This window comes from Acinonyx jubatus, chromosome B1, assembly GCF_027475565.1.
Source record: "Acinonyx jubatus isolate Ajub_Pintada_27869175 chromosome B1, VMU_Ajub_asm_v1.0, whole genome shotgun sequence".
NCBI classification, from domain to species: Eukaryota; Metazoa; Chordata; class Mammalia; order Carnivora; family Felidae; genus Acinonyx; species Acinonyx jubatus.
In genome coordinates, this window is record NC_069382.1 from 12,981,483 (window position 1) to 13,005,374 (window position 23,892).

The window sequence follows — 23,892 nt, forward strand, 5'->3', positions numbered from 1 at the left end:
CTCCCCGGGAGGCAGTGCTACGTTGCTGAGAGTTCACGTTGTAACTGTTTGAAAAGTAAGGCATAGAGCATTGGATATTTGGGAATCTGTGACAACGACTTTTCTTTTTTATATCTGCAGTATTCTCCCTTTAACAAAACCGAATGTCTTTTCCTTAAAAAGTTAAGTAGAAACATCACTGATTATGGTTGGCCCAAAGCAACGGTAAAAGAGGATGTAAAACTTGAAGCCAAGAAACTGGTTCTGGAAACGGTATTTAAAGAGCGTGTGATAAATTTGTATTTTATCTAATTCTAACATGGAAGGATAGCCATGTCTTTCTGAAGGTTCGGATTGAGAGCTGTGCATCTGACAAATCATTTTTCTTGCAGAGTGCTGGCTTTGGAAGCATTCTTTCTAATTTCTGTGTGAAAAGACACACTTCTGTCATTAAGAATGGAACTTCCAGGTATGAGTACCTGAAATATCCATGTATTTTGAGTCATCTCTTTGACTAATGGAGGATCCTGACCACATATCATCCTAAGCACCTCTTCACAGTGTGTCATTTTTCCAGCTCAGTTGAGTTTTGATATGTCTCACTTTATCAGTCATTGAGGTGGAAATTTCATCACTCTTACATGCTTTTTGAGTTTTTCTTAGTGTTTGTTTGTAATAGGTTTTATGGGTGATTAGTTATGTGAATTGCGGCATTCTTGGTGATGGGAACCTATCTTAATTTCGCTCAGGAAACCCGCTTTTCTCATAAACTCTGCCATAAACCACGGGTAGAACTTGTTTTTCGTTCAAACATACCTTGTTGAAATTAGCGTATGTGCTTTTTGTCACTACTTAGTGTGAAAATTAATAGCTGCAATTATTTGCATTAGCTCTAATGTTGGAGCACTGGCCTTTTCGACCCTGTATTTTCATACATTGGTTACCATGCTGGGACACGCTACTGACTGACTGTTCCGCGGGGCACTATCAGGTGTCAGAATTTTACCAAAGGCCCCTGAACAACATGATGACATAAGAGTACTATTTCTGTTCCTTCTACAGATGATCATCTTTGCCTTAAAAGCTTCCACAGGGGCACCTGAGTGAGCTCAGTCGGTTGAGTGTCTGACTCTTGATTTTGGCTCGGGTCGTGATCCTGCGGTCATGGGATCAAGCCCAATGTTGAGCTCCATGCTGCGTGTGGAGCCTGCTTGAGACTCTTTCTCCCTCTCTCTCTCTCTCTCTGTCTCTCCCTCTTTCTCTAAAAATTAGAAAATAAATAAACAGCTTTCAAATAAAACATGAAAATTAATACTATGTACCATTTTATTTTACCTAATGTGACCGCATGTACTTGTCCTAGGAGTCAACACAGTGTCATGGGCCAACGGATGGATTTTATGTCATGCAGATCTGGGTTTGAGCCCTAGCTGTGTTGCTTAACAGATGTGTGACTTTGAGTGAGTTTCTTAATTTCTCAGAGTCTAGGTTGCCTCCCTAGGAGGGTTAATAAAAGAATGCACTTCATAGGATTAGATATAGAAGTTAAATGAGAAAATGCATAAAAAAGGGACATTATTGAGTGCTCCATACATTTGAGCTATGTACAGTAAAATTCTCTTAGTCTCGACGTGGTGACTGTGGGCCCCTTAGAGCCGTAGAATCCTCAGATTAACTGTATCTTGTCATTTTCATGGTTTAATTTTTATTTTGAAGCTTCCTACTTTTGTTTTTCTATTGCATGACCATAATGAGAGTATTCTGGGCAACCATTGCTTTTCCAGATATAAATTTGATCAAAAGAAGAGTCCTGGAGACATCGGAATGTTATAGCATGATTTTGTTATAGTAGCTTCCCTTCTGGATGATCACATTCCTATTATTCAAGAGGAAAATTTGAAATAGAGCATGAAGACCCTTTAGGGGATAGTGGGGAAAAAAAGAAACGCAAAAGCAAATGAACTAAACCTAGTAGTGAGTGGCAAGTGAGACGTGCCCTGAAGACAATATTATGTGATCTTCTCTCTTTTAAGATAATTTATTTTTACTACTAAAATTAGCTTTATTGTCTCATTTGGGGCATAAAAGTTCACGGAAGTCAGGAAAGCTGATTGATGATTGAAGACCTACTGTGTGTAAGACACCAAGGTAGGTAACATCAAAGAGGGTTTTTGCAGATATGATTAGGAATTTTGGAGGAGAGAGGCGTGTGGAGTAGTCTCACAGAAAATGATGGCACCTCTGTTACAATCAGTGCTCTTCCCCCTTCTCAAATCTTAGAACCAAAACAGTGTTCAATCTGGAGGAGGAATGGCGTAGCATACAACCGCTTTGCACGGACACAGGCGAGAAGTTGTGGGGGTGTAAAAATCGATTATTGTCCTGCCGTAGTTTTCAACCACTGTGTTACTTATGTGCTGCACATGAGTAAGTGGTGCCGCCACACTGAGATTGTTTTGTCAAGGTTTTTTGTGTTTGTGTTTGTGTTTGTTTTTTGTCTGCACCACCAAGACACGGGTTGATGGGGACCAGCATCCAGAAAACTGAGCTGCGCTGGTGGTGACCGTGGTACATGAGTATCACGTTGTAGGGCCAGTTCCAGCTCCAGGAATTAGGATATAGTTCCTGAAATATGACCACATTTGACGCCGAAAGTAGAGAAGAGGCTACGGTCAGGGCCACCAACAGCTCTACTCAAAAAGCAACAGATTGTTAACAGATCCTAAGTCCTGAAAGGCCTGCGAGTGAAGAGCGTGATTAACAGAGACTACTTGTATTCCTTCATTGTATTCCCGGAAGGCATTGATTTGCCGTAGAAATAGTTGCATTGGAATTGGGAGTGGCTTTTCAATGTTGTTGTGGGTCTCTTATTCCTTTCAAGATGCTAGATGCTAGCAAAATGTTTAGTATTTCGCAGTATGCCAGGAAAGGGGTTGTGGAGAATTTGCTGAACTAGAAAATAAGGTGGATCAAGCCAATAAAGTGTTCTTTCAATGAGTCATCCACAGGGATGTGCAAGGGTTTCATAATTCAGAAACTGCATTTTGATAGTACTCCGTTTACTGACATGTTAGCCGTGGTGTATCCTCTCTTACTCCAATTTGTTAGCTTGGTGCTTCGGATTTGTGTCCCAGTTCTGCTTCGCTGTTACAGTCCTGTGCATCTGCAATGCTGCCCTTTTCTGCCTTTCTGCTTTGGCCTGAGATGGAAGGGTGACTCCCGTCTGAGGATGAAATGTCCAAACCACGCACGTCCTCTGTGTGTGGCATGGCAGAAATACCCAATGCTAGTTTGAGAAGGCGTGTACCTTCCAGGGGCCCCACAGCATGCTTCTGTTGTAGGGCTTTGAAGGGAGTGATCGCTCTTCTACTTGTTCGCAGGCATATCAGTCACAGTGGGAGAGAAAGGGATTCTTAGAACTTTGTTATTAGCCCCTCACATTCTGCAGATCTGACCAAAGGGGTCATGATCCACGCCATCTGGGGGAGAGTGATGGCAGAGCCAACAGTGGCAACTTTGCACCCGTCTCTTTCTCTGTCTGTGAAGGATGCTGGACTGCCTGTTCAGACAGATCATGAGAAGAGGCTCAGTCTAGCCAGGTAGTGAGGAATCTGGTTCATCTGATTCCCTTCGGCAGCAGGAAATTACATAGGCCCGTGTTTCGCGTACCCAAGGAGAAGAAAGAGGGTCCCCTAGCCTGCCCCCTGGTATGACAGTAAGCCAGACTTGAATTTGAGCTACATCTTCTGGTCTTTGTGGCTCATACCTTAAGGAACCAGGGTTTCAGAGCCAACATACTCTCAGTGTATATGTAAATGCAATATGTTTTATAAGTATCTTATAATCATGAGTTTGTCTTCTAGCTCCTGACTGTTTGAATCCTTCTGGAATTATCTGGACATATTTTTCATGAACAATTAATGACTATTTCAGTGGGAAGTTAAAATGATAATAATTTGGACATTTTCTATGTATTTCTACTTACTATTACTGGACCAATATTTTGATACTCAGGCTAGTCTGAACCCCATCTGAGTGAAGTTCCGTGGAACCTGAGAACTCCTGCCAATAACATAATGGTAAATTGCCTCAATTATGTAGCTCTTCATCTGCCTAGTGTTTCATGGTTTTCAAGTTGTACCTATTAGAAAGGTTCTGTGGATAAAGTATGAGAGGAAAAAAGCATTATGTACATTAGTTGAAATTGGCATCATGTTGCCAAAGTGTAATAAGCCTTAGGGGACCTCAGTGTTGAAACTACTCAATTGAATGCTGCAATTTCCCATAACAATTTAAAAGGCCTGCAGGCATGCTAAAGTCATAGCTGGATCTTTCAGTTAACATGACCCCAAAGTCTCATTTACATCACAGCAATTAAAATATATTCCACATTCCGTGTTTACTACTATATGCTGTAGAAATAATCCAATGAGATGTGGCGATTTTCCACAAATCATCGTGGAAATCTTTATGTCTGCCATTTCTTCTTTCCAAAGTGGTATTAACATTTGCACGCACGCACGCACGCAGAGGATGATGGTGATTGGCAAGGCGGAAGAGGGCGGGGCAAGGGGGAAAAGATGTCTTCTAGACTGATAATAACCGGCAGTCATTACTACGTGGTGACCCACATGAAATTAGGTTAGTAGTCTCAGTCCGGTTCCTAGGTGATAGGTGTCCATTATGCAAAATAACTATTGTCATCAGTGATAACTGGCCCCCTACTGGCAGTTAGAAATAGAGGGACCAAAAATTAAATGAGTATTAAAATAATACTACCTCCTAATTGCAGAAGTACAACCCCTCGTCTGGGTCAGAAATGCCGATGCCCAGTTGGGGAGGTAACGGAAGAGGGATAGCAGAATTCACCTGAGGAAGATGTTCCCGTAAACGAGTGTTCTTTCCTCAGTGTTCTATGCAAGTCCGTTTGAAAACCATCCTGGTGTTGGGAATTATAACCGTAATTATTAACTGATACTGTAACTACTTTGCAGTGACACAAATGGCAAGTTGAATTATTTTAAAGCAAAGCCACAGTAGCCAAAATTGGATCCTGTTTTTCTCAACGGTGACTGCCGCGTTTTAGTAATGCCTTTCTTTCAAGAAACGCAGACCAAATTGACTTACTCCCAAGTGGTGTTGCAGTTTAATGTTGATGGAGTAGCCACAATTTACTAGCTTACCTGGAAAGTGTGGTTTTTAACAGTTGTCTAGAACACATCATCAAGGTATGCAATACAGTGGCAAAAGTCCAGCTTCTCTGCTTGGCAGGTAGTCAACGGGAAACCAAGGGAACTGAATTTCTCTCTGTGCCTGTTGGCATACTCTCGTAGGCAATGCCTTTTTGTGGTCAGGGAGAGCGTTGAAAGAATCCGACTTCAGCAGACATCTGAGAAGGCAACAATTTTATCTGCTGCCTAGGTCCGTTTTAATCTGTGCCTTGGCTTATAACTACCACTAGTAAGTAACAGCGTGGAAAAAAAATGTTTTTGATTGAGCCACTTTCTCCAGAGCTGTCGTGCTAAGTAGCGCAAGGGGCCTCCTTTCAGCAGACAGAGCCACCCTCATTGTGGACAATGCCCACCTTTGGGCGGGGCAACAGCAGAGTGTGGTCGGATTGTAGACCCCCACTCACCCCTCAGCAGGTGTCCCTGACATGGGAGGCCTGGGTCAGGCCCTAGGTACCTGACTCATACGACTTTTTATACACACTATAAATTATGCATGTATTTGTCTTTGTGACGTAGAACGTTCAGGAAATCAGAACAGCTGACTAATTGGATGCACTTCTATTTTCCGTAGACTGTTTGGCAACATTTATACCAAGTCAAAATATTTTGAGTGTATTATACATATGCACTTTAAGGTGTTTAAGTAAACTTGAGATGTCAAAACATTACATTTCTGTGTGAGCCTATATACCAAGTCAAGCATATTTATGCACCCTGATAGTGTTGCATTAAAAATTATTTAGAAAGAGACAATAGACACCGAAGAAGAAAAATATTAAAGAATTGAATCTTCTAGCATGGGTGCACGGCCTACCCGCCAGACAGGCTATAAAAATGTTGTGTTTTTTTTTCCCCCCCACACCCATAGAGGCTGAGGCCAGACCTGACCCAGCCTCTGCAGTATCCATAGCAAGCTAAGAGGGTTGACCTGGTTCTCTGGGCACTCTGGACCCTAAGACAGAACCCAAAGGTGCTTTGAAACCCTGGAGCAACTCTGGAATCTCCGTCCATGTCTCCCTCCTCCCTCCACAGGGAAAAGGCAAGTTGAGTGAGCCCCTCACCTCCAGCACTGAACCAGAATTTCCTGCTCCCCAGGGGTCTGTGAAGAAGGTGCCATTTGGCTGGTTTGGTGCTTTTCAGATTGAGATGAAAGCTATCTGCTGGGCAGGAGACGGAAGATATGTTTATTACAGTAATTTTGCCTGTGGGTTACAGAGGCATGAATAACTGTAGTTATCCTTTATTCTCCGAGTACTTGTGGGTACTTATCAGGTCTCCACCTAGTTGTTACTAAAATAAACCTCACATAGTTCTTTCAATCTGGAGACTCTTAATCAGTTTCATTGCCCCTCTTGAAAGTTTTTCCAGTGTTGGCCCCCTGCTTCCTGCTACCGAGACGTAAATATTTGGATAATGTTATAGATGAAGTCATTTGAAAATTATCAGTGTGGGAACTATTTTTTTTTTCTCATTTGATGGCCTAGTGTTTTTGAAGAAGCTCACAAAAATTCAAAACCTAAATCCCATTCAAACATTTGGCAAAATACCATTTTCACCCCAGCTACAGTATCACCCCTTGCTCTCAACTTTATAGAACTGGGCTTTTATGCATTTTCTCCACCCCAGCTTCCTCAGAAAAGCCTAATGATCCTGGATGCTATTCTTGGACACTGGACATGTTTTTGAATTTAATTATGATAACTGGCCCTTATCAAGCAGACATTATATTATATGCCAATCACGGTGCTAAATGCTTTTAAGACTTTATCTCATGTAATCCTCATAATACTTCTGTAAGAAAGACAGTGTCATATGCATTGTAGAGAATAAAATACAGGAAACCGAATCTCAGCGACGTTGAGTAACCTGTCCAAGGTCATAGGACACATACACTGTGAATTGTGGAGCTAGACTGTAACATAGATCTGTCAGATCCAAAACCTGTCCTGTATTTCCGCCTAGTTGTGGCTGTATAGATTTCTTCTTAGTTGGAACACCCAGTGTGAGAATTTGTTGGTCCAGAATCATATTCCTCTCTCTCTCTGAGGTCCGTTGTCTTCTGTGCAGACTTATGTTGGCAGGCGGGCTTTCTCCCATGGTGACAGAAATGTAGACGAGAGCCACGTACACATCCCCACAGAAGTAACTCCACATTTGCCGGTCTGAGTAGGTGCATTCCGGAGAGTTTTATTACATGTCCTGGAGCTAACCTTATTGGCCTGCGTCAGGCCACATGTCCATTCCTGAGCCAGTCACTGAGATGCCTGGAAGGCAGTTCCCCTAACCCCAGGACTGGGGTCTGCTCCATCTCAACCTCTGGAAACCATCACCGGAGGCAAGCGCTTATTCCGAGAAATACGAGGCATACAAAAAAATTCATGTGACCACACTGGCTGTAATTTAGGAGAGCCTCGTCCTCTGGTAACTAAACCACATGGGCTGGGAGACCAGCCAAGGTGACTGTGTCCTCCTATGAAAACATAGCCTCACAGTAAGGTATCATCTGTTTCTTCCTTAACCGTCTTTCCTTGAACACAAGCTAGAAAATGTTTCCAGTGTATTTTATCCTTTTAAGTTGGTCTTGAATGTTTCACCTCTCTCTGCTCAGGTGAATTTCTCGTGGCTTTTCCTGTTGCTGCCCCAGTCCTGTGATCTCTGCAAATTTAATTGTCATGGTCTTTTCAACATGGCAGCCTTCATTGACTTTCTTAATCCCGGATCTGTTGACATCCTGACATCGGTTGTCAAACTCTTTGCTATCATTTCTCTCTCTCTCTCTCTCTCCCTCCCTCACTCCCTCCCCCTCTTTTGTTTTCAACCTATTGAAAAATTTGTTTTTGTGATAGCTTAAAGCCCCTTTTTGTTCTAAGGTTTGGAAGTATAGTCTAGTACTTAAGAGTCTGGATTTGGAATTACACCGAAAGATGTTCAGATTCCACTCAGCCACTTCCAGACTCTGTGACCTTGGACAAGTCTGTTAACCTCTCTGGGCCTTAGTTCTCTCATGTGAAAATGGGGTTTATAATTCTTACCTAGCAGGGTTGCTGTGAAGATTGAGTGAGGTCATATATGTAAAGCACCTGGCATATTTTAAGCACTCAATAACTAATCAAGATTGAAATTAATAATTAATCAAGGAGCTTTTATGTCCACTCTTCAAGAGAAGAAAATGCTCTGCACTTAGGGAAATAGTATTAGCTCTTCATTTAAGAAGCTTGTCCAGTTTTACATGGCAGTCCCAACTGTCACCCAGTAACCCCCATTTTTGAGTCCCGCTGATGATACGGCAAGCATATCGTTGTTGTGAAGCCATCTAAAGTCTTGCTTATGTTTTTCTCAGTGTGACGAAGAGCTTGGATTTGGAGTTGATGTTGCACAGGTCTTACAGTCTGGCATCCTTTCAAAGGAGTAAATGGAAGAGCCGGCTATGAAAATCTGAGTCCCACCCTCACCCCTCACTGGTTGTCTGACGTGGAATTTTTTATTAATTTCTCATATTCCCTCATCAGTAAAACCAGTAAATCACACACCCTTGACAGGCTGTGATTAGAGGCAGAAATACAGTGCGTAAAATACCCAGCCTAGAAAAGTGTTCAGTAAATGGAGGTTGTTGCTGTCATTGTGTATTTGGCCGTGACCGGCATGTCCGCCGAGGTGAGCGTGTTCATTTGAAGATGGAACGACAGTCTAGTCTGTGACCCGGTTCAATCAGAACAATACATGGGGTGATAGCAAAGTTACCTCTTTTTTTTTTTAACCTAGTGTATATTAGAGGCCATTTGGATAACACAGTATCGTCTACATGACCCCTAACTGTTTCCTTGATTTTTCCTTTGAACAAGATTAGATCGCAGGCAAAGTTTCAAAGGCCTGGCTCATGCAGAAGCACAGAGGAATACAGTGGTGGCCTCTCTATTCAGGGTTCTGGTTAAAACATCGTAAAAATACTTAAATAGACATGATGGATATCCAGGCGGACAGGCAAATTGAGAGATGTTATTTACACTTCACCCTAAAAGTCTGCGAGGTGAGAAAGCTGCATTCAGCGCAGCCGTATTTGGACCCCAGTGCCTTTTCCCATCTGTTCAAAATATGGAGATTAGGGCCTTTTCGCCGCCATTACTGGTGCAGGTGTTATCATAAACTACGTGACGGTATTAATACATATTACTGGTATATTACAATTGTCCATAATTGTTCTCAGGAAAAACAGAATCAATTTTAATGTCAAACCATACAAGTAAATTGCTTTAGTTGTTTTTAAATCATAGAATAATATTCTTACTTCACCTTATGGGGTAAATTAGCCCTCATTATCCATATTTTTTTCCTTTTTTGATCATTTCCAGTTTCTGTTTCCTTCTCTATATAAATAATTTTAAAAGAATTTTTAATGATTTGATGAGGTTTAAGCCACTTTTCTTATAGCCTAAGGCAGTGTTCTATATATTTTCCAATTAGAAATTTCCCAGTATTCACACTTATTCAGTAGCTATTTTAGTATATTACTCCTATTTGCTTCATTATCTAAGTTTGCATATTTGCTATCTATGATAAAGCATGGAGAATAATTTTGACTTTTAAAACAGCAGCCTTCCAGGACACGTGGGTGAATCAGTTGGTTAAGCATCCAACTTTGGCTCGGGTCATGATATCACAGTAGGTGAGTTTGAGTCCCGCATCAGGCTCTGTGATGACAGTTCAGAGCCTGGAGCCTGCTTCAGATTCTGTGTCTCCCTCCCTCTCTCTCTGCCTCTCCTCCTCTCTCTCTCTCTCTCTCTCTCTCTCTCTCTCTCTCAAAAATAAAATACACATTAAAAGAAAAGATTTAGGGGCATCTGGGTGGCTCAGTTGGTTAAGCATCCAACTTCAACTCAGGTCATGATCTCACGGTTCATGAGTTCGAGCCCTCCATCAGGCTCTGTGCTGACAGCTCAGAGGCTTGAGCCTACTTCAGATTCTGTGTTTCCCTCTCTCTCTTCCCTTCCCCTGCTCGTGCTCTCTTTCTCTCTCTCTAAAATGAACAAAAATTTTTTAAAAATTTTAAAAAATTTAAAACAACCTTCCTATTTATTATTGTTAAAATAGACATAACTGTATCTTCAGTCAAATGACAATGTTCACAACATTAAGTAGAAATGGGTTGTGAGATCATCTATATTAAAATACATGTGATACATACATATATTCATACACGTACATGTACACACACACATGGAAAAAAATCCAAAAATGTGGACTCACAAAAGATCAAGAGAGTAGTAATTTTAATGTTTTCCTTCTGGAGGGGGGTGGGCACTCATCTGTACTTTCTAGTTTCCACAAAGAACAAATATTACTGCTTCACACATGGTTTAAATTAAAGAAAAGCATGAATTGGTATTGCTCATTAATTAGTGTTTAGGGATGGTCCTCCCCATGTGTCTCAGGGGTGTCCCTCTCCACCATCTGCTCAAGCCAGCAACCTGCCAGTCATTCTCAGCTCCGCCCTTTTCCTCACTCTTGTTTCAGCCCATCCCAAGTCTTGCTGATGCCACGTCGATCTCTCATATCCATCCGCCTCTCTAAATCTTCACTGCCTTTTCAGTTTCCATAGTCCACGCTAGCATTCTCTGACCTGGACTTCCGTAACAATCTACCAACAGGTTTTCCTGCTTCCACTCCAGATCTCCCTCTTCCCTGTTCTCATACTTCAGGTGGAGGGATCACATCAAACTGTAAATCTGATTGGTCACATCAGTGCCCCATTTCACTCTCCAGTGGTCACCATGTTTGGCGCACTCTGGGTGAGACCCATTAGCTTATGTAATGAAGCTCTGCACCTGGCCAGCAAGTTTCCTCTGGACTCATGTCTCATTACTCACTTTGCCCCAACCCATGGACACTTGTCCATCCAGGTGTTCTCTGGCTGCAGGCATTTGTTTGAACAGGTTATTCTCTCAGCCCGCCTGGTATGTCCTCAAGTCCTTTCCTGTGACACACATGCTTGTGGCCAGGCTAAACCCTATTCATCCTGTGGATCTCAACCTAAATGTCATTTAAGAGAGCTCTTCTTTGGGCTCTCCATTTCCATTAGACCCCACTTTCTATTCTCTCTTTACAACTTGTAATTTTTTGCAGTTTTTGCTACACTTTTAATCGTATATTTATTTTTGTGATTATTTAACCATCCTCTCCCTTTTCAGATTGAAAGAGGGTAAAGACTGTGTCTTGTTCATCTCTACGTTTTCGGTGCCTCTCACCATGCCTGCCATGTATGATGAGTGAATCAAAAAATTACAAAACACTATTCCTTGTGCACCATTTTATGCTAATGCATGAAAATCACCCCATTCTTTTGAATTGCTGGTGAATGTTCCTCCAACTGATCTTGCCTTGCTTTTTCATACAAGCTAACAATCTTTGTCTTCTAACTGGTGTGTGTAGATCATTTATTTTTATATTTAATGTGATTGCTGATATGCTTAGGTTTCTCTTTTTCCACTTACTGTTAACCTGTTTATGTCTTTATGTTTAAGTGTGTTACTTGGTAGCAGCGTATACTTTTTTTTTTAAACCAATCTGAAAATCTCTGCCTTGTGTGGGATATCTAGACCATTTACATTTAATGTGATTATTGGCCTAATTAGACTTAAGTCTACCAGCTTGCTGTTTGTATTTGTTCTGCCCCATATAATCTTTGATCCTCTTCTCCTACTTTCATTGGACTAGTCAAATAGTTTTGATGCTTCCAGTTTTTACGATTCTGTTATTTCTTTTATTGGGATACTCTGGTTTCTCTTCAGATCATATAAATCTTTCGCCTTTTACTATTATTTCTTTTGTTGGACTTTTAGATACAATTCTCAGTCTTGTTATTATAGTGGTTGCTTTATGGTTGAAAGTGTACATCTTACACTGTGTCTCCTGAGGTGATGCCGCTTTCCATATAGTATGGAAACCTTACAATAGTATACTATCTCCTCTCTGTTCCTTTATGCTGCTGTTGCAATATACTTTATTTACACATGTTATAAAATTCACAATATACTGTTACGCTTTTTATGCAACCAGCCATCTTTTAAAGAGATTTAAATAATAAGAAAACTATCATACATTTATCCATATAGCTGCCACTTCCAAGTGCTAGTGATTCCTTTGTGGAGATCCATATTTCTATTTGATGTTCTTTTCCTTCCACTTAGGTTCCTTTGCATGTCCTATAATGAGAGCCTCTAGGTGGTCAACTTTTACACATCAGAAGATGTAGTTATTTTGCCTTAATTTGTGAGAGATATTTTCATTGGTTATGGAATTCTAGAATGACAGTTTCTTTTTTCCTCTCGGCGTTTTAAAGAGCTTACTCTACTGTCTTCTTGCTTACGTTACTTCCAACATGGAACTCTATATGGAATGTGCCTTTTTCCTGGATCTGCTTTTAAGACTTGCTCTTAAGTTAATTTTTTTTAAGTTTATGTATTTATTCTGAGAGTGAGAAAGAGATCACTAGCAGGAGAAGGGCAGAGACAGAATCCCAAACAGGCTCCACACTGGCAGTGCAGAGCCCAAAGCAGGATGTGAACCCGTGAACCGTGAGATCATAACCTGAGCTGAACCAAGAGTCAGACGCTTCCCAAACTGAGCCACTCAGGCACCCCAGGACTTTCTCTTATCACTGTTTTCTTTTTAAAAATAATTTAAATTACAACCAAATGCCTGGGCATAATTTATTTATATTTCTTGTGCTTGGTGTTTGCTGAGCTTCTGGGAATCTGTGGATTTATAGCGTTTATCAAATTTGAGGATTTTCCAGTTATTATTTCTTCAAATTTTTTTTTCTGTTGACTTCTCCCTTTCTTCCCCTTTAGGGACTCCAATCAAATCTATATTGGCCACTTGAAGTAATCCTACATCTCACTAATGACATATTTATTTATTTATTCTCTTTCTCTGTGCTTCATTTTGTATATCTTCTATTACTATATCTTTAAGTCTTCTTACCTTCTCTTTGGCAGTGTCGAAAAACTGCCTATCCAGTGTATTTTCCATCTCAGACCTGGTGGTTTCCTCTCTAGAAGTTTGATTTGGGTCTCCTTTTTATATCCTCCCTGTCTCCTTTTAATATTTTGAACATGTTTAACTCAGTTATAATAGCTGTTTTTGTGTCCTTTTCTATTAATTCCAACACCTGTGTCAGCTCTGAGTCAGTTCCAATTGATCGATTTTTTCCCCCTCATTATTTTCCTGCTTCTTGGCGTGCCAGAGATCTTTGATCGTAGGCCAGACATTGTGAATTTCACCTTGTTGAGTGTTAGACATTTTTGCACTCCTATAACGTTCTTCAGCTTTGTTGTGGAATAGTTAAGCTACTTGAAAACAGTTTTATCTCCCTGGTCTTGCTTTGAAGACTTTTCAGAGGAGACTAGTACCATGTGTAGTTTAGTGCTAAATTATTCCCCACAACTGAGGTGAGACCTTCCTAAGTAAATTGCCTAGTAAATTACGAGGTTTTTCCCATCTGACTAGTGGGGATATACGCTACTCTTGTCCTTGTGTGAGCTCTGGGTACCGTTTCCTGTAATTTGGTGATCCTTTAGAAGGGCAGTTTTGCACCCACAAGACATTTGGTAACGTCTGAAGGTATCTTTTATTGTCACGAATGTGAATGCGACTGGTATCTAGTGGATAGAGGCTGAGTGCGGCTCAATATCCTACTGTCGGATTTTCCCCACAAGAAGGAACTTTTCCATGTAAAATGTTAATAATGTTGAGGTTGAGAAGCTCTGTCACAGTCCTTCCAAACTGCTCTTTCTCTGGCCTGCAGTAGTCTCATCTACACGTGCTGACCAGCACTCTGCTGAACTCTCAAGAAGCACCCTTTGGCATCCTCCAGAGTTCTTTCTCCATGCAGCTGTCTCATCTACCGGATTCTCAGCTCTGCCTGTTCAGGTTAGGAAGTCTGCGGTGCTCTTCCTGGGTTCTTCCTCCTGTCCTGTAGCCTAGAAACTATTGAGGTAGTGAGCAAGGGTAATCAAGGCCTCGGCGTGTTTGTTCCCCATTTCTCAAGGTTCTCTCTGTGTCAATGTCTTGAAAACTCTGTTTCACGTATTTTGTCAGTTTTACTGTTGTTGTTATTTTAGGCAAGAGGGTAAATCCAGGTCCTGTTCCTCTATCTTGGCCAGAAGCAGAAGCTGACTTCTTATTTATTATAGTTATCAAATGTCATGTTTAAAGAAAGAAACTTGCCTTGGCTTAACCTGCTCAACCACTCATTATCCACTATACTTTTTCTGTATCTGTATCTTCTCAACAAGCATCACTGTTGTCTTTCCCCATATTTCTTCCCACAGCTTTGTTTGTGTTTTAACTTCGCGCCTCACACATGACATCTATAGTCACTTACATTCTTCTGTTTAAAACTGCAAGCTCAAATTTTAGTTATGCTTGAATTTAGCATCACAAAAAAAATCATTTCATATGATTTTATTTTTGCACTTAATTATTTTAATTCTTTGACTTGTAAATTTGCCTCCAGAAACAAGATTTCCTCTAAAATGAACAATAGCGATTGATTTCCTCTTGTGTTCAATTGGCATTAATCTAGCTCTTCAATAAAGGAAACACTTAGAAATTCTTACAGTGTGCAAAGTTGTATTTACTGTTTAATTATCATAATTGGTAATAAATCATAAATTCTACCTTATTAGGGAAAACGTGAATTGTGAATAATAAAAGGTAAAATTTTCCTAGTGTTATGTACAAATAGCTTAATTTAGATCTTTAATCAAAAATATGTTTGAGTAAATTAGTGTTTTTCTGAAGTCTGCTTATTCTTGTGGGTGAGCTTTTTCAAACTATTATAAAGACAGTTTGAGGAAGACATTCTGTGCAGAAGATATTCAAAGCGATGTTCAGGAATTTGTAATTCTTACAGAAAATAAGGAACAGTGGGAGCATGGGTGGAGTTTGACCAACAGGCTACCTAATCCTTTGTGTTTGAATATCTGTTTTTATTACAATTGCTGGATAGACACCTAAGCTCCTAGAATTTTAGAAGTACAGATGATTTTAGGGATGTTTGTTACAAGCCTGATAAATTGTAATCGTTGACTGAAAGGTTTTAAAGATATACTGAGTCCAATTAAAATCAGATTGCTTCCTAAAGGTACAATTAAAAAATGTTCCTTTGGAATTAGGAACATGTTATGAAACAAGGTAAGAATGTTGTTAAGTTCTCTGGCCAAGTTTCAAGCAGGTTTGACTACTATACGAAATAGACAATATGATCACCCCAGATCTGGTGTCCTGCCTGTTCATTTAGTCGATCAAATATTTGCAGGAAAAAATTGAGAAAACAATTAATTGAGAAAAATTAATAACCAAATAATAGAAATTTCTTTAAGACCAGCTGTGTTTTCCAGAGAGGTGCTATGGTTAGTAACGGAGTTGTTTTTCAAGGAAATGAACCCAATCAATTTGATGATGTTGTATACTTGCTGTAGCAAATTCAGTCAGAACTTTTTGGACAACTTTATTTCTAATCGTTTTCCTTATTGTTCAAAGGCCTTGCCCGCTGTTACAGCCATGATCCTGTTCATCAAATGCTTTATGCTGAATATGCACATAGTGACCCTCTTCCTGTGTAGGACTATGCAATCACCATCAAAGTGCTTCAACAATTTAGCACTGCTTAAACAGCTGCATTTTTTAACCTTCAAATCTGGAGCTGAGTGCAGAAGATAATGCACAACATTGCCTTTTGAAGTCATAGTGAACTCATTGACTTCCATCAGAAGCGTATCAGTGGTTGCAAACATTACAGTGTAGATTGCATCCTTGAAGAGTTTGAACTATGCACAAAAATGGAAAGACAAATGCAAAAGCCTTTTTATTGTTTGGAATCTCTAGGATCAAACGTCTTTGTCTTTGATAGTATATTTGAATACGGTATCTTCATTTATCATGGCACTTCAGAATTGCTTCACAAATAAAGAAAAGTCAGATATTTGGTGCTAGAGATGTTCTATAAAGCTCAAGAATACCTAAAATTATCTTTTTATTAGGCTTCTATTAACATGTAATTGATTTATAAATATTGGTAACCTTACCATGTGGACGCATCTTTACTATTGATGGTGTATGTTTGTATTACAACGTTAAAGAACTTATTGATCATCTTATTTGCAAGATTGCGAACTTGTATCATGGGCTATATAATAAAGAGAAGACATTTCACATTCAAAGCTCCAAAGGGACAATGAAGGACAGAATGGAAATATGAATGATGTAAGTCAGACCTTGATCATTTTGCATATAAAGGGCCGGAGAGTAAATACTTTAAACTTTGCAGGCCATCAGGTCTCTGCATTAGTAACAAACTACACACACACAGTGGCTTAGAACAAGAAGTTCTGGAGACAACAAGTCTGAAAACTAAGGTACTGGCTGTGCCATGCTTTCTCTGAAGTTCTCGGGAAGAATCTGTTCCATGTGTCTCCCCCAGCTTCTGCCATTTGCTGGCAACCCTTAGCTTGTAGCTACGTCACTCAGCCTCTGCCTTTGTCCTCACGTGGCCCTCTCTCCTGTGTGTCTCCATGTCTCTGGATCCAAATCTCCCTGTCCCGTCTCTTATGAAGTCACCAATCACTAGATTTAGGACCCATCCTAATCCAACATAACCTCATCTTAACTTGATTGCAACTCCAGAGACCATACTTCCAGATAAGGTCACAGTCCCAGGTACTAGGTGTTAAGACCTCAATATATCTTTTTGGGAGACACAATTCACTTCACTAAAGTCTCTGTTGCAACCATTCAACTCTGTCTTTGCAGCAAGAACGCAGCCAAGGACAAGACATAAACAAATACATGTGCTGCGTTCCCATAAAATTTTATTTACAAAAACGGATGATAGGTCAGATTTGGCTGGTGTACTAGAGTTTACCAATGCCTGGTCTAACTAACTAAAGCAAAATTGCAGCGGGGGGGGGATTTCCCCTTGCTTTAATCAGTTCATTTTTAAAGTGTAGAAATGCAAATATGTGTGTATATGGCAACACTTATTTCAATTAATTTATTTTTATTTTTTAGTTTGGAGAGAGAGTGTGAGTGGGGGAGGGGAGCAGAGGGAGACAGAGAGAATCTTAAGCAGGCTTCATGCTCAGTATGGAGCCCAACACAGGGCTCGATCCCATGACCCTGGGATCATGATCTGAGCCTAAATCAAGAGTCGGACACTCAACTGACTAAGCCATCCAGGCTCAGTGCTTTAGCAGCACTTATCTTAAAATCGATGTCAACTCATGGCAAGAACTGAAACTTTCATAATAATTTCAAATCCCAAAGTTCTGTTACTAAAAATGCTTGAATTATGATATTTATTTGGTCAATTAGAAGTTTTTTGGTGGTCATTTAGTTATGAGAGTTGATATGGCTTTTCCTCCAAAGAGATCTAGACCACTTTAGAAACAAGATTTTCCTCGAACTCAGACTTATGTATTTGTTCTATTGGAAAGAATGTACCTGCTTCCCCTCAGTAGAAGTATGTTCCATGAGGGCAATGACATCATTTTATTTAATGGCGTGTCCTCAGCACATAAAAGAGAGCCTAAATACATAATAATAATTCAATAAATATTTACCTAAAGTAAATATTTGTTTTCCCTGGACTAAAGAGAGTGAATTGGTATGTTGTTTTAACCATGTTATACAAAAATATGCCCTGTTATCACATCTTGAAATTATTTATTGTCTTAAACTCATAGAAGAGCTACAATAAGAGAAATCCAATTTCTATTAAGAGCTATTGGAAGAATTTGTGAAGAGAATAATGGGGTAATGAATCAGAAGGGATCAGTGAAAAACATTAGTTTTCTTTATTTAATCAGATTCATGGAAAATCAGAAAAAAGGTAGAGAAGTCAAGATATATTTCAACAGCCGAGGGAAATATTAGCGACTTCTTTTAACAGCCCCACTTGATTCAATAGCAGGGAAATGTGGAAACCCATGTGAAGTAACACTTCACAGGCAGTGTAGATGGGAGAAGATACAATTTGGTCAAAGAGGTAGCAGGGGGGGCACCTGGGTGGCTCAGTCGGTTAAGTATCTGGCCATTGATCTCTGTTCAGGTCGTGATCTCAGGGTTTGAGCACGCATCAGGCTCTGAGCTGAGAGCACAGAACCTGCTTGGGATTCTGTCTCACTCCCTTTCTCTCTGCCCCTCCCCTGCTCTCTCTCTGTCTCTCTTGCTCTCTCCCAAAATAAAAAAACGTTAAAAAAAAAAAAAAAAACAGGGCGCCTGGGTGGCTCAGTCGATTAAGTGTCCAACTTTGGCTCGGGTCATGATCTCGCGGTTTGTGAGTTTGAGCCCCGCGTCGGGCTCTGTGCTGACAGCTCAGAGCCTGGAGCCTGCTATGGATTCTGTGTCTCCCTCTCTCTCTCTGCCCCTCCCCCACTTGTGCTCTGTCTCTCTCTGTTTCTTAAAAATAAATAAATGTAAAAAAACTTTTTTTAATAAAACAAACAAACAAAAAAGAGGTAGCAGGAGGAACCCCCCAGAGTTTCCAAGCATAGGCTCTGGAACTCTGTGACCAGGCCAGCTCAGAATTTCACTACTATTCTTACTGCTGGATAGAAGGCAGAAATCAGAAAGTGAAAGGTAGAGGAGTCCTAATGTTGCTCAGACAGAAGAGACTTGTTGATAGCCTAGAGGTAAGCGGAGCCAACGTGGGAGAATCAGGAGTCAGCCCCAAGACACCATGTTGAAAGCACATTAAAGAGAGATGTGATGTGGATAACGATAGCCAAGGACCAAGAGAGAGGGAAGGATTCCTTGGGAGAGGGATTCTCCATGGGAAAAAAAAAATGTAAATAGAAATCACGCTCCTAGGGATGTGGTACCGAAGAGAAGATCTGGGGCCACCAGAAATCATTTGTTTCAAGCTGATTCTGGAATCACTCCAATAAAAAGTGAGTTGAGGAAAGTTGGAGGGGAGTGGGAGCCACCACTGGAGGCCTTTGGGGACCTTCAGATGTAAGACAAAGACCAAGTGAGAAAGAGTAAAGACAAGGGAGGACCCCTTAAAATGCAGATTAGGGGCACCTGGCCGGCTCAGTCTGTGGAGGATGCCACTCCTGATCTTGGGGTCGTGAGTTTGAGCCCCACGTTGGGTGTAGAGAACGCTTACATAAAAAAATACACTTTAAAATAAGTAAAAAAAAATAAAATGCACATTAGACCTGGGAAGCCATCCCTCCTCAGGCCCAGTCACTTTTACCCCTGTCAGGTCAGCCAAATCAGGAAAGAGACAGTAGCTCAGCAAAGAAACACACATGACCTTGTTCCTTCTGATTTAACTCTTGCTACTGGCCCTTGCAAAAACCTACCACCTCAAGTTAGCCACTTGAATTGCCTTTAAATCAGGATAGCATGGATTCAACCCACGTTCTAGAGAGGAAAATACATTTTTAGGAGAAGAGTAAGGGACAAGGATCAGTTCTTTCCATAGTTGAAGCCGTTTAGGTCCTCGAAACGTGAAAATTGTGTCCACCGAAGAAAACGTCTTTGCAGAAATTTAAAAAATGCTCAATGTATTTGACAAAATTTCACGTCCAAAAAGCTCCCAATTTGCTTCTGCTCTTAAAAAAAATCAAAGAAGTAAAAATAGTATACATTTTGTTAGAAGAAAGAGAATTTATTTGTGAATGGCAAAAATGCTGTGAGAGAAAATTGTCCCATTGTGGAAAATTTAACAGGCATATTGGGGCTAACCTTTAGCTCGCTTCTATAGTGAAATTTGATCTTGAGCTTAATTTTTTTTATTATTAAAGTGAAAAATCAGTTATAGTAGCTTGAGCAAGCCTCCATAACACTCAGTAATAGAAAGTATGCCTCACTTCCTGGTACTACGGGACATTTTACAGTGATTTCACAAATTTTCATCGTTGTTGTTGTTGAAAGCAAGTTTTCTAGATAGGCAACAGTATTTCTTTTCACCATTCTCCACATTGAGAAGGATGTAGGGTGGTCAGATTTTAATAGCTTTTTTTAATGTTTATTAATTTTTGAGAGAGAGAGAGACAGAGTGCAGAGTGCAAGTGGGGGAGGGGCAGAGAGAGAGGGAGACACAGAATCCAAAGCAGGCTCCAGGCTCTGCGCTGTCAGCACGGAGCCCGATGCAGGTCTCGAACCCATGAACCATGAGATCCTGACCTGAACCTCAGTTGGACGCTTGATGGACTGAGCCACCCAGGTGCCCCATAGGGTGGTCAGTTTTTGGATGAATGTTACGCTGACGTTATGCAAACCTTTTATCTTTGCAGAGAGGCCAATGCAAGTTGACCCGTGAGTGTAATCTGTGCCGACCAGGACTGATGTGCACCCAGAAGGAATGAAGTATGGATGTGAAAGAACGTAGGCCTTACTGCTCGCTGACCAAGAGCAGACGAGAAAAAGAACGGCGTTATACAAATTCCTCAGCAGACAATGAGGAGTGTAGGGTCCCCACGCAGAAGTCGTACAGTTCCAGTGAAACCTTGAAAGCTTTTGATCATGATTCTTCACGGCTGCTTTACGGAAACAGAGTAAAGGATTTGGTTCACAGAGAAGCAGACGAATACAGCAGACAAGGTAGGTCACTGGTCTCACAAAACAAGGCACACTCAGAAGGCGCCCCCTTGGAGGTGCCATGTTTTTCTCCTCTATAGGTGACATGATTATTTTCCAACTTGGATGTCTAGCCTCTGATTCAGATTTTTGAGAAACTAGATGGTCACGTAGTATTCCAGTTTAAAGGTAGAAAGCCACCTACAGACACATTGACCGCAGATAAGGGTACCGATTCATGTAGAGAATCACTGTGCACATATAAAAATTTTTTTAATGTTTATTTATTTATTTATTTATTGAGAGACAGACAGAGCGTAGGTGAGGGAGGGGCAGAGAGGGAGACACGGAATCCGAAGCAGGCTCCAGGCTCTGAAATGCCGTGTCAGCACAGAGCCCGACACGGGGCTCGAACTCCCGCACCGTGAGCTCATGACCTGAGCTGAAGTTGGACGCTGAACCGACTGAGCCCCCCAGGCGAGAATCACGGTGCACATTTTATATGTGAGGGGTGTGATTCTGCACACAGCCAGCGTTTGTGCATAAACTTGAGATCCAGGTCTCGTGGGCTCCCTCGCCCGTTCAGGAAGGTGCTCACGGACGTTTCTGCCGTTAGAACTGACGTAAGGGAACGGGAAAGGTTGACAAGCAAAGACCTTTCACTCATTGAAAAGTGACAGTCCTAATTCTGCATTATCTCATGAGCCATGTAGCCCATGTGCTGATGTCTATCTGTTCATACAAGAGCCTGCTACTGAAGGGTTCAGGTTTCTCTCCGGCAGGCGATCTAGAACATTAAGGTTCTACCTTAAAACATCCCAGTGTCACATAATATAACCCGTTATGGTTTGGCCATTCACATGTATTTGTTGAACGTTTTCATGCTCTGTTTTCTGCCTGTATACTCTACCAGTGGAGTAATGACTTCTGTAACTTGCCTTCACAGTCTGAAACCTACCAATCTCCATGCTTTCAGACAGTAGCTTATTTTAAATTGGGTATCCCTAGGTTTTTGTTTTCTAATACATTTTTTGGAGATGCAGGCACGATTACTACTAATAAAAATAAAATCCTCCCCCATTTGTATTGCATAGTCAGTTTACACAGAACCTAGCATCCCTCAGCTATTTTAATCAGGAAATGAGGAAAAATAAATTAAACCGCAAATGTAAAGAATATATTCCTTCTTTCCCAGTCACCTTACAAAGTGTGACCAACAGTATGATACTGAGCAAGCAACAAATTTCACAAAACAATGCAATAAATCATGCAGAAGTTTGGAAATTTTCCATGGTTCTCTTCTTCTCTCTATTGTGGAAAGAACCGTCCTAACTAGATTGAAAGAACATTCACTCACCTAAATCAGTTTACCTCAAAGAAGACTCATTTGATTTGCTAAAGAGAGATTTTTTTTTCCCCCGAAGGATATCTTACTAAAATTACAGGTATCATCGTTTATGAAATGGGATATGGTAGCTTGACATAGTAGGGTTTTTTTTTTGAGATTCAGTTTTTTTAATGTTTATTTATTTATTTTTGAGAGAGAGAGTGTGAGCAGGAGAGGGGCAGAGAGAGAGAGAGGGAGACAGAGACTCCAAAGCAGGCTTTGCACTGTCAGCGGAGAGCCTGATGCAGGGCTCGAACTCACAACTGTGAGATGACTGTGACCTGAGCCGAAGTCAGACACTTAACCGACTGAGCCAGTTTTTAAGGGAAGATATAAGACATAATATTTGAGATACATACCCTCGGTAAGCCAAGGGACTTCTAAGTCCATTGCACGATGTCTTGTTCCAAACCCAAGTGGTTTTTTTTTTCTTTCGTATTGTCTACACAGCTGACATAGATTATCAGGGTACAGGTTCCACCAATTTAAAAAATAGTAGGTACTAGGAAATGCATGCAGTCTGAACCCGGTGTGAAGCCTTGCCTTTTGTAACAAAAACAACTAGTTTAGTGCCCTATCGGAAAAAAAAAAAAAAACACAACAAAACAAAACATTGTGGAATACCATTAAAAGAAAAAAAAAAAAAAACCTCAGCACATGTGGCGTGATGCGTGGGGGAGGCTCATCTCCACCCCAAGCAAGCATTTCGTTTAGGCAGCACGAAGGATGCTCAAACGGGTTAAAAATAGCGAGCTGAAATTTTCACCTCCTAGGCAGCGCTAATCCAATGCAGACTGTTGTGGATGACATGGCCATACCATCTGCGGAAACCCTGGAACCACAGTTCTTAGGGGACCCAATACTATTACTCAGCTTGTCGCCAGCCAGGCGGGGGGCGGGGGGGAGAAGAAGAGGGGCAGAGGGAAGAGAGAGTGAGCGAGGCAGCACGTGGAGGCGGCTTGTTGGGAGCAGCGGAATGAAGCGGGGAGCAGAGGTTTAAGGGCCGGAGAGAAAGGAAAAGCAGGAGTGCGGTGTGTGCTCGGGCCCGCTCTCCACCTGACGTGTTCATCAATCAGGCCATATTGGAAACACGAATGGAATATACTGCTACGTAGTGCTCATGTGCACTGATCCCTTGGTATGCTCCAGTCATGGCACTAGCCAGGTTTTACGTGCACCCTCCCAGTCCTTGGGTGAGATGGGTCCCAGTAGTGCCCTCCTTTGCCAAGTGGGGAGGCCTGACACCCCAGGGCTAGCGGCAGCCGAGCTGGGGGCTTGAACCCGGGGCCGGTCTGCCCCTAGCGCTTGGCTTCCAACCTCTGTGCCGTGGCCAAAGCCAGAGAACAGGCAGTTCCGGGTCAGAATTCCCCTTTGCTTGATTGGTGCCAGTTGTGGCCCCTTTTGATGGTGTGGCTAGAGGGCAAGGAGGAAGACCGGAGACATCTTTAGGAGATTCAGCGATGTGATTACTTGGGACCAGGTGGGATGAGCTTGAGGGAGAGGGAGCTATTGCAAACACTTTCTCTCTCCTGTGGTTGGATACAGGGAATGTGTAGCCAGAGCAGTAAATGTAGGAGAGAAGTGACGAAGGAAAGTTTGCTGTCGGATTCTGTTTTTCTCAAGCGAGCCTAATGAAAAATCCTCCTAGGCTTTTCTTTCCTTTGAACCTGACAAATGTCAATTTTTCCTCCCTGACTATTATGCTGTGGG

General features: G+C 41.3%; 1 protein-coding gene across 15 annotated transcripts in view; it reads left to right on the forward strand.

Annotated features, from left to right (window-relative positions):
- Positions 1 to 23,892, forward strand: part of TENM3 (teneurin transmembrane protein 3) — a 1,268,347-nt gene that overhangs the window by 797,203 nt on the left and 447,252 nt on the right. For all 15 annotated transcript variants that reach the window (XM_027077054.2, XM_027077058.2, XM_027077059.2 and 12 more), the window contains one exon: positions 20,513 to 20,819. In XM_027077054.2, coding sequence (XP_026932855.1) covers positions 20,588 to 20,819 — 232 coding nt within the window. In that variant the 5' untranslated portion in view covers positions 20,513 to 20,587. The remainder of the gene's footprint in view (positions 1 to 20,512; positions 20,820 to 23,892) is intronic.